This window comes from Podarcis vaucheri (genome assembly GCF_965113315.1).
Source record: "Podarcis vaucheri genome assembly, chromosome: 10".
NCBI classification, from domain to species: Eukaryota; Metazoa; Chordata; class Lepidosauria; order Squamata; family Lacertidae; genus Podarcis; species Podarcis vaucheri.
In genome coordinates this window covers 47,194,115-47,205,015 of record NC_138748.1, presented here as the reverse complement: position 1 = coordinate 47,205,015, position 10,901 = coordinate 47,194,115, and the positions used below count along the sequence as shown (strand labels likewise).

The following is a 10,901-nucleotide window of genomic DNA, read 5'->3' as shown; positions in this document are numbered from 1 at the left end:
TTAAGTACTTAATCCGAGGTACCACTGTAACATGCTTTATATCAGGGCTGGGGGAACCCATGGCCCTCCAGATGTTGTGGGACTCTCCATCAGTCCCAGGCAGCATGGTCAATGGCCAGGAACAATGATGGGAAATGCAGTTCAACATCTGGTGGGGGGATATCCAACCTCTGCTTTAAACACAGACTGAGGCCTTCAAATTTCTTAAAGGGTCGAGCACAACTACTGAATACACATAGCCCAGCCACCAGTATATTTATTCTAAGAGTGGTGAAGCAGAACACCAGAAGGCCACATTTGTACCATACATTTAAAGCACTATGATACTACTTAAACAGTCATGGCTTCCCTGCAAATAATTATGGGAGCTGCCGTTTGTTAAAGGTACTGGGAGGTTATAGGAGGTCTCCTATTCTTCTCCCAGAGTTCCCTGGGAAGAGGGCTTGACTGTTAATCCACTCTAGGAATTGTAGCTCCGTAAAAGGAATACAGGGTCTCTTAACAGAGATCCCTTAGCAAACTACAGCTCCCAGAATTCCATGGGGGAAGCAGGGACTGTTTAAAGTGGTATTGTAGCTCTCTAAATGTATGGTGTGAATGTAGCTCACGTTTCTGGAGTCATGCTACACTCATCCCCCTCCTGCAAGTTGGCTTATTGATCCATCAGCTTCTTACTGCCCAGTTTTGACTAAGGAGTGAGAGGACAGCCAGGGATCAGGCAACAACAGGAAGAGGATCTGCAGGGGCTTGCTAGCTGAGTACTGCAGGGCCCAGTGATTTAAAACCACAGGCTACCCCCCCCCCCACATGTGAGCAAGCCCATTAAAGTAGTCCAGAGACTGACAAGAGAGGAATTTGTAAATATTTCAGAAGGGGCTGACACATTCCACAGCTCCCCTCTGGCGCCCTTATCTGCAGACAGCTCAGCCACTGGGTCGTGTCCTATCCTTATCTTGCCTGCTGTCCATCCCTGGAATGTGCTTTCTCATCAAACAGGCTCCCAGCTGTGCTGCGTCTTGCAGCCATCAGCAATTTGCCACACGCAAAGCCTCCCCAATGGAAAGCCCTGGGAGATCTGGCTTCTCTTTTCCACCAACGCTCTGGGCTGAGAAGGCCTGTTTCAGCTGGGCCCCACCCTTTCCCCTCTGCTGGCCAATGCATTGCAGCTCCTTAAGGGTGCCACATCCTATGGTTACTCCAGGATATGTGTGTGTGTGTTTTTAAAAGAAAAACCTAATGAAGGCTCAACATGCAACAGATTATAGTTTATGGCTAATTGATGTTCTTTAGTGCCCTCTAGGGGACAACTATAAAAATTCCTGGGCCCTCAAAACACTCCCAGAAAGCTCCTCTTTTCTTCATTTTTAGAAAGAGCCAGATGCTTTACTTGTGGGGACATGTGGGATGCAAATAAGCAATAAAAGCACTTTATAGAGTGAGGATCCAGTACCTTATTCTCCCCATGCCCAAATTGCAGCCACAAAGCAGGGAGCAAGCTGTATATAAAAATGGCTTGCCCTAAGTTACACAGGAACTCTGGGGCAGAGCAAGGTCTCCTGGGTAGAATGCAAAGAATGTTAACTGCTGAGTCACTCTTCCCGTCCACAGTTTAATACTACAAGGGCTTTTTCTATGCTAGGCATAAATCAATAGGGTGTGGAACATTTAATCGTTCCCCATCCATACCAAGACAGACTCAAAATCTGAATTTAATTCCTGACATCTGAAAAATATATGCTAAGTAAAGGACAGGCAGCTAAGGCCCTCCATTCTTTGAAAACTGGCAAAGACTCCTTAGAAAGCTGTGATTAGGGTTTGAAACTGAATGAAGGTCATAAGAAGATATTAGGCAGGAGATTTTGAGTATTATATATGACCTTTATAATTATATGCTTGGCAGTGCAAGAAGTGTGTGTGTGTGTGTGTGTGTGTGTGTGTGTGTGTGTGTGTACATGAGCATCTACCTACAAAAGTTCGAAGCCTAGATTTCAAGGTAGGGCTGGGAATGTCCTCTGCCTGAAATCCTAGTGAGTTACTGCCAGCCAGTTTAGTAGACAACTTTCTCAAAAGTCTAACTTGATATAAGGCAGCTTCCTATCTTCCTATGCTTTTTGGTTCACGGCTGGTAAGTGTTTGCTATTTTAAGAATTTTAGGCAATGTCTTTAAACGAGCAGCAGCTGACCCACTTTCCAGCTCACCCCATACCCCGCGAGGGGTGGGCTTGTTCTACTTCTTCCCCCAAATGCTGCCAGAGGGGCTTCTGAAGGAGCATATTTCCTTGAGGGAAGGGGAGAAGAAACAGAAATAGTTTCTTCGTGCCAAATAGCTGCCTTTTAGGTTTTAATTTTATAATTATTGCTTCTCGCCGTAATAGGTTTATTCAAACTGCTTTCGTTGGGTCCACCTGAAAGGCAGCATATAAAATAATGATTGGTTACAGGTCACGTTGTTGAGGTGGGACATCAGGACTCTGGGCAAAGGAGACCAGAAGTTCTCTTTGTTCATTCCACTCACAGCACTATCTGTAAATCACCCAGCGGCTGTGCGAAGAGAAGGGTCACCACTGGAACACTATTGACTCAACTGGAACATAACAAGGGATGGTGGCAGCAAGCCAAAGTTAAGAGGTGGTGGGGAAACTGAAAGAGTTCAAGGCAAGGTGGCAGCAGGCTGAGACAGGCCCCTCTTCCTGCCTCTGTGGGAGAAGTTGCATAGCAAGGAGGGGCCCCTGGCCTGAAAGAGGGAGAAAGGACCAACTAAGCAAGAGGAAGAGACATGGGCAGGGCCGGCCCATCCGTTTAACAAATGAGGAATTTGTCCCAGGCAATAAACTAGGTCAGCAGGAAATGCCTAGCCATTTCACCAGCAAGCGTTGAAGAAGAAGATGCAGCAGCAGCAGCAGCAGCAGCAGCAGCAGCAGCAGCAGCAGCAGCAGCAGGACTTTGGCCCAGGGTGTCCAAATGCCTTCCCTATTTGGGAATCAGGAGAAGGAAGCTCTGGTCAGAACTGAATCCCTTCTGGGAAGAATCCCTGTGAAATTTTTTCGCAGCAGGAAAATACTTCATGGATGGATGCTCCATTGGGACAGCTCCGGAGCCCAGGGCAGGTCAGGGCCTGCGCGAAGGAATGTACAGGCATTCCAAGGCTCACAGAGGGGGTCCCTCCCTCCCTCTCCCTTCCAAAGAATCTGCCGCTGCAGAAAAGTTGTTGTGAAATTTCCAGGCTGAGATGGTGGGCCGCTGTCTTGTAAACAAGAGCGAGGGAGGGAAGACTGATAGGAGCGGGAGATTTACTGCCCATTTGCATGGAATCTGCAGGACTCAAAAAGCCCAGCAGAGTAGAAAATTGTTTAGGATCTTAAGGCCATAAACTAAAAAGAAGCAAAAATCATTTTGCCACATGAAGACGTCTTATACAAAGCACCAGGTTGCTGGACTTCTAGTCCAGCTAGTAGTAGCTTTCCAGGATCTTAGGTGCCTCAGCGCCTATTAACTGGAACACTTTTAATCAGAGATACAATATGGGGCTTTATTCCTGAAAAGCGTACACTCTTTCACTAAGCTATGGTCTTGCCTTTAAGTGAGAATGTAGAGGGAAGGCCAAGCATAGCTTTTCTTGTTTTTAAAGTGTCCACCACCAATTTCCACTGCCCCTCTACCCTTCTAAATTTAAGTATCAGACAAAACTCTTCTTATGTCCTAAGCGTCAGAGGAAAGGACCAGCCTTCTGTAAAGCTCTGAATATTGAATCTGGTAGCTGATATAGAAAGGATTCTGTAAAAAAAGAACAAACCAACTTTTTTAAAAAAGAGGGGGAGTTAAGAATAACAGAATTGTAGAGTTGGAAGGGACCACAAGGGTCATCTACCCTCCACAATGGTCCAACCCCCTACAATGAAGAAATCTTTTGCTCAACAAGCAAACCCAGAACCCTGAGATTAAGAGTCTCATGCTCTACGGACCGAGCTATCCCAGCTTGTATGAAAAAATAATTTCTAGGCTTACTGTTATCTGGAAATGGGTCTTGGAAATACGGCTTTCTTTTGCAGGGAATGAGCATCTCTGCTTATGATCACCTTGGTTACAAATGCTATTCTTGACTCTCTGCAGTTCTGCCACCTTCTAAAGCCTGCCTTCCAGATGTTATTAAGACTCCAACTCCCATCATCCCAATCACTGGCCATGCTTCCTGGGGCTGTTGGCCATTGGAGTCCAATGTCCAGGGGACTAGCCTGGTTCTAAGTCATCTGATGCCTGCCTGCCTCTTGGCATCCTCCATAATGCAGCTACTCTTCCCACACAGTGACCACCAAGACTCGAGGTGGCTGCTCCAGAGTCTCTTCTATCATCACCCAGGGATTCTCTGCCCACAAACAAGGCCTTCTTGCACCACCGGACCTTCATCTCGCTTCTGCCACAGCTCCCCTATTAATTTATTGAATAAATCCATCTTCTGTCACCACTCTCTGGTTTATCTTAGTCAAGACCATGAGTCCCATTGAGCATCCTTTCTGAGCCTGGAGCTCTCCAGATGTTTTGGACAACTGTGCTGGCTGGGGCTGATGGGAGTTGTAGTCCAAAACATCTAGAGGTTGGAAAAGGCAGCTCTTCCTAGGCTCCTAATCAGAACAAATGAAGAGCAAACCAAGTTGTTCTATACAACACATATTCTGTATATTTCTTAGGAGGGTTATGAGCACTTACCTCGTATTCAATGGCTAAGTCTGTGTGGTCGTCAATGTCTACTTTTGCCATCAACACCTTCCCCTTCTGTTTGGCCACTATCTTTTCTAGCCTGGGGCCCAAGATCTTGCAGGGACCGCACCACCTCCAAGGAGAGAAAAGGAATTAAGAGTTCAGTGAGGGAAAAGCAAAGGCAGCAGGAAAAAGGTGAAGCTTTTCAAAACACTCTGAACTCCTCCCCTATTTTCTGGGGTGAGCATGCCTTTAATAGCTGCAGGAGAAACCCCTTTAAACTTTAAATATCAAGCCTGATATTGATGCCTGTCTTGCTAAATTAAAGAACAGCATGCATGTGCTGGGCAGGTTTACAGCAGCTTTAACAATTCAAGCGCCAAGAGCTACAAGCAGCACTTTATAGACAGCTTGGGGTGTTTTCCTGCAAGGGACACTCAAAGGTACGTTTGAGCCACGTTCATGCTGTTTGTGCCATAGGGTGAATGTGGGACAGAAAGCAGGAGAACCCCATTTTCACCAAGAGCCCTTAAAAACCCATTATACACTCTAGCCAACACAGGTGGTCTTATATTCCCTTTACAAAGTGGTCTAACATCCGCCAGAGAGAGCCCTAAGGGTTAAACAAGAGTGAGTTAGCACACTGAAGTTGCCATGTGATCATTCTGATTAAGGCATGAGCACCACAATGCAGCTTTCTGTAACCTGGTGCCCTCTAGATGTTTTGAACTACAAGCCCCAGCAGCCCTGACCTTGGCTATGCTGGTTGTGGATGATGGGAGATGTAGTCCACTAATATTTGGAGGTCACCATGTTGGGAGAAGCTGCTGTAATGTGTCAAACTATATCCTATCACATGCTCAGGGAAGATTGTTTTTAACGCTAGGCTGTTTCCTAAGGACAGGAGCAGAACTTTATAAAGAGAAAAATTGTAGCACATCACCTAAACTGAACCCAGATACTTGTACAGAGGTGTTTTGAAAACATCTTGGAACCCTTTCCTTATGCATACAGAAGCCAGAGCCGTAAAAAAGCCCCATATATACCACTACACGTGGGGATCACACAACAACTATCTGTTTGATCCAGAGCACACTCATTTAGGATCCCACAGCTAGTTCTCAAGCACTGTACCTTTGGCATAATAGACCCTTGAGTTATCGCCATACAGGACAGTTTTCACAGGTGCTGTTTTTTCCTACACCAGTTTTGCACCTGAGCAGAGGAGACTTCATGTATCAAGGTCCCTTGCAAAACATACCGCAACAAATTTTGTACTGAGTCAGAAGTACAATAGTGAATGGATGCCTTTGCGCCATTTGGGTTATTAAAAAATGTAAGCATGCATTGTTTTGCTTGGTTTTGTTGAAATCAATAAAAAAATAAAAACAATATTTTGCCCTTTCAAAAAGGAGAGCATGGGATTGTGGGTGTGGGGTGGGGACCCTCCTAATCCTTGATGCAATGACACCTGGACCAAGCTATTCCATGCCACACCTACCTCCGTCCCTTCAGGGCTGTCTGGGACTAACTGCTTTTGAGCTGGCATATTTGGAATGAAGGTACTGAGGAAGTCAGCTAGCTCCCACTGCTTCTGTGGTCGCTAAGCAGCCACCCCCACAGTGGTTCTCATCTCCTTCCTCTCCCCCCCAGATCTGACATGGAAAGCGTCTAGCAAAACAAAAACTCCAATAGCATTTGAGAGCTGCAGGCAGACTCTTGACACAGTTCAACCAAGTTAATTTTTAAGACTGTTTTGATCCGAAAGGTCACGTAGCTACAAAGATGTTTGCAGTCTTTCTTTATTGCTAGGGAATAGCTCTAGCTATATTGCAAACAGCCACCACCTACACAATAAAAGCATAAAATAAAAACCTTTCAGCTTTTGCTATTGACTTGTAACAAACGAACAGGGAGATGCAACCCAGCAGCTGCATATTTTGGTTGCATGTAATTAACATAATTCAAGTAACAGAACAGGGAAGATGCCAAATTACTATTAGTGGACATGTTGCATGTCACTATCACCCTACAAGCACTTCATAGCTAGAAGGGGACTCAGAGGACTGGACCATCCACACCATTTATCCAAGGTGTGCATTTGTGCACATTGTGGTCTAATACACACATGAACTAGTGATCAGGCAGGAACTGATGCCGACAACTTTAAGCCAAGGAGAAACAAAACCCTCTGCACTCACTGGGCGTGGAAATCAATCACCACCGGCTTCTCACTCTTCAGAACTCTGTCTTGGAAGTCATCCCCATCCTGGATGTTAAAGGTGTGCCTGAAGACCAAAGTAGTGGAAAATGTCCTAGTAGTTGCAGGCACAGTAGTGAAGGGGACGGGCAGGCGCCAGGTGAGATTGCAGGGTGCAGCCGAAACCCGGCAGAGAAGCAAAGGTGGCTGTGAACGGAGCGGTCCAGAGAGCTGCTTGGCAGGGATGGAGAGGAATGGCCTGAGGAGGAGCTTTTGGGCCATCTGCAAAATGAAAAACAAAAGCAACACAGTTGGGGGAAAGTCAACAGTGGGGGCACTTGCAGCTTCCTGAACTCTGCTGGTGTATTCCCACCACCAAGACCCCGCAGACCTACCTGTTATTTCACTGTTTCCTTCCCTTTCCAGTCAATTCCAAGGATCCCCAAGCATGCCCCTATCTAGTCTCCACTGCTGCCCATACTCCTGCTTCCTAGGTTCTCAAGCTTTTACCTTATCCATGCCCTCCAGAATTTCAGATACACCAATTATATTTACTGCACATACAGCACACACATCAAAGTGTTGGGCTAATGAAGAGTAAAAAAGGGCAGGCCCTACCTGCAGGCTCACCATTTAACCTAAACTACCTTTTGGGTTACAATCTTATCTACTATCTTTACCCTTCAGCTCAGTCTCACTTAAGCACTGTCAGATTACATGTCAGCATGAAGCATACGGAAATTATGGTGAATGAAAGAAAAGATCACCCTTTAACTCTCTGGACAAATATGCAGTCTTTCTTTTTTTTTTAATGATATTTATTACTTTTTCAACATTTTTAACACAATACTACAAACAAAAAGGAAAAGAGAAAAAAACAATACAAATACAATACAAAAACGCTACATGGACTAACAAAACAAAGCAAAAACCAACAAAAACAATTTAAAAACACCTCAAACATTTTCAATATCTTATATTTCATTCACTTATTTCCAGCGACCTCCTCACACCTCCCTTTTTGTATTCCACTTCTATTAATTGTTTCAGCAATTCCTTTCCATCTTACTCTGTTTTCTATCCTATAATTATCTTAACACATTCTTGCCTTATTTTTCCTTTAATTTTCTATTAATCTATTTATACTTAATTCCTTATGACATTTCTACTGAAGCCATATAACTTCATTCCAACATTTTTCTAACATTCCTTAATTTTACAATATTTCTATAAATAGTCTTTAAACTTTTTCCAATCTTCTTCCACCGACTCTTCTCCCTAGTCTCGGATCTTGCCGGTCATTTCCGCCAATTCCATATAGTCCATCAACTTCGTCTCCCATTGTCCAACACTTCAGTGTTTTCAAGAAGCAGCCATTCTCTCAACCAGCAAAAAGCAGATGGTTCACAAGGAAATTTAAAGGTCTGTCAGGGCAGGTCCACCTCCTTCCTTGGCCAAATATGCAGTCTTTCAAACCAGGGGATGTTTGGGTAGCTCCTCCCAGTGCAGGCTGGTTCATTGGGGCAAATCTCAGTAAGCCCTCAGCCAACTTTCTTCCTGCTTACAACCAGTCCAGGGAGTGGTACTGGCTGTCACCTTCCTCCTCCTGGGTCTCAGTCCTTGTAGAATGCAGCAGGTAGGAGGACTGGGCCAAAAAGTAGTTGGCTCTGCCTGTCATTGGCTCTGGGCTCCCTTCCTTCCATCTTACCAGTCCCAGTGTGTACCAGCCATCATTGATACTCCTCAGTCAAATCACACTTTTAAACCTTCCTTTATTGTTGCTCCTGGCTACTCCAGTCCTATAATTCTAGCCTAGTCCAAGTTGGTGGATACCAGTCTTTTTACTGAATAGTTCTTATTTGCAAGCCATGTCCTCTGATGGCCACGGTGGGCCCAATGATCATATTGGAACATCAACATCTTCCTTTCTGTAGCACACTATTACCACTGTGATTTCGGCTGGGTTTCTCAGTGTGGGAAAATGCTTTACCATTCTGATCCTAACAACCTGTGAGGCACAACTGATTGTGTGATAGGTAGAAAGCAACCTGCCCGACTTCATTTTTTGGTTATGCTTAAAATTCATTACCTGACAACCACAATCCGGCTGCTCAACTAACACTTATATGCACCAGCTATGGTACAAACTACTGTAGTACAGCTAGCTCTTCTGAGTGTTCAAAACACTTGACATGTATTCTGGGAAAGCTCAGTCAGTATAGCATAAGACTCTAAATCTCAGGGTTGTGTGTTTGAGCACCACATTGGGGAAAAGATTCCTGCCTGCCAGGGGGATGGAGTAGATGACCCTCACGGTCCCTTCCAGCTCTATAATTCTATTACTCATTACCTCAGCAAGCTTCACAACAGTCCTGTAAGATTATTATCCCCACAGCAGCAAGACACTTCCATAGGGGCTAGTAGAATGCAGAAGAGTAGGAGGGCATTTTCACCAATCTCAGATAAACAACAGCACTAAGCTACCAAATTTCTTGCATCAATAGGCTGGACTAAATGACATATGAGGTCCCTTCCAAAATACTCATAAAGGATGCTATGGGAAAATTGTTATTTTATTTACTGCCTCAAAATACAAGCAGAACACAAACCAAACAAATATGTTTTCTTTAGCACTTTATGAGGTTTGCCTCTTTGGTTGGTTGGTTGGTTGGTTTGGCCTAGCACCACCCACCCACCTTGAAACAAATTTTGATTGCATCTGCTTCAAAATGTGTTTTCCTAAAACACATTTACATGCAATAAAGGATGTTTTCTGTAACAAACCACCCTTTTATAAAACATTTTAACTTTCAAAACACCAAAGTTTGCAAAATTGAGTGCAGATGATTAAAAAGATATTTTCTTAAGTAAAGGTAGGCAATGTTGCATTATTCAAATACAATATTAAAACCCAGTATTAGGTAAGCATTTGTTGTTGTTTAGTCGTGTCCGACTCTTCATGACCCCACGGACCAGAGCACGCCAGGCACTCCTGTCTTCCACTGCCTCCCGCAGTTTGGTCAAACTCATTATTGACATGCAGTTGATATTTAACTGCTCTAAATGCACTGAAATATAACAGAAGGATATATATTTCTAACCTTCTGTCCTACCCTGGTTACCCTCCAGTCAGCTTAATTCCTAACCAAGTTTGCCAGCTCCCCGCACCTTTAACTTTGGCACCTATATGCCAAGGGGTGGGGGGGAGAGAACAATTTTCCTGATAGGGCAGGGAAGTGATGAGTTCCATCCGTTACATTCCTGTGCATTTGGTAATGGGGAAGGAGACGGGCGTTTTTCTGAAACTGAGCTGGCAAGGCTGCTTCCATCCCACAGCTTTTATTTTCATTTCTAGAACAGGAAGAACTGAAGCTCGGAATCTAACCCATGGCCTCAAGACTCGCGATCTGAGAAACCCCCTCCGCCGGCCTCAGCCAGAGGCTGCGGTTACGGAAGGGTGAGAAAAGCGCACTCTGCACATGTTCAGAGGCAATCTCGCCTGATCTACAAACTGGTTGAAATGAAGCCCAGCTTATTAGTGCCGCTTAGCTAATTGCCATCCTGGGCTCTTTGGTGGAGGCGGGATATAAGTTGAAGTAATATAATAATGGTAACCATCACAAGTAATTCACGTTTCACTTGACCTCCTCCATTTCCTCTACTAGCTCCGGTCCAGCGGAGAAAGTGTTACTCGTGAGTAAACAGGCACAGGCCCCCATCTGCTGTGCAGGCGGAACAACGACCCCCCCCCCCGCGCGACCTTCTCCCTTCCACCTTCTCACCTTTCAGCCCCTCTTTACAGTGTCTCGCGGCCGCCACACTGTGGAATCAGACGGGCCGGACTCTCCTGCCAGCCGATTGGAGGAATGTATGCATTCTAGCTGGATGATTGGCTGGCGAAAGGGAAGCTGTTGAGAAACCTGGGACGTGGTTGGGCTAAGGAGGGCGCGTTCGGCCCTCAGAGGAGCGCGTCTTCCGCGCGCTTATTGGTTAAAACGCCGCCGCT

At 45.2% G+C, this 10,901-nt stretch overlaps 1 protein-coding gene across 2 annotated transcripts in view; it reads right to left on the bottom strand.

Moving 5' to 3' along the window:
* TXN2 (thioredoxin 2) overlaps positions 1 to 10,808 on the bottom strand; it is a 12,905-nt gene extending 2,097 nt beyond the window's left edge. The window contains exons 1-3 of one of the 2 annotated variants that reach the window (XM_082240285.1): positions 10,678 to 10,808; positions 6,897 to 7,177; positions 4,705 to 4,828 (exon numbers count right to left, since the gene is read on the bottom strand). In XM_082240285.1, the coding sequence (XP_082096411.1) occupies positions 4,705 to 4,828; positions 6,897 to 7,177 (405 nt within the window). In that variant the 5' untranslated portion in view covers positions 10,678 to 10,808. Of the gene's footprint in view, positions 1 to 4,704; positions 4,829 to 6,896; positions 7,178 to 10,527; positions 10,624 to 10,677 lie in introns of those variants that run through there. The other variant, XM_082240286.1, reaches the window with a different exon arrangement.
* Positions 10,809 to 10,901: the final 93 nt, after the last annotated feature.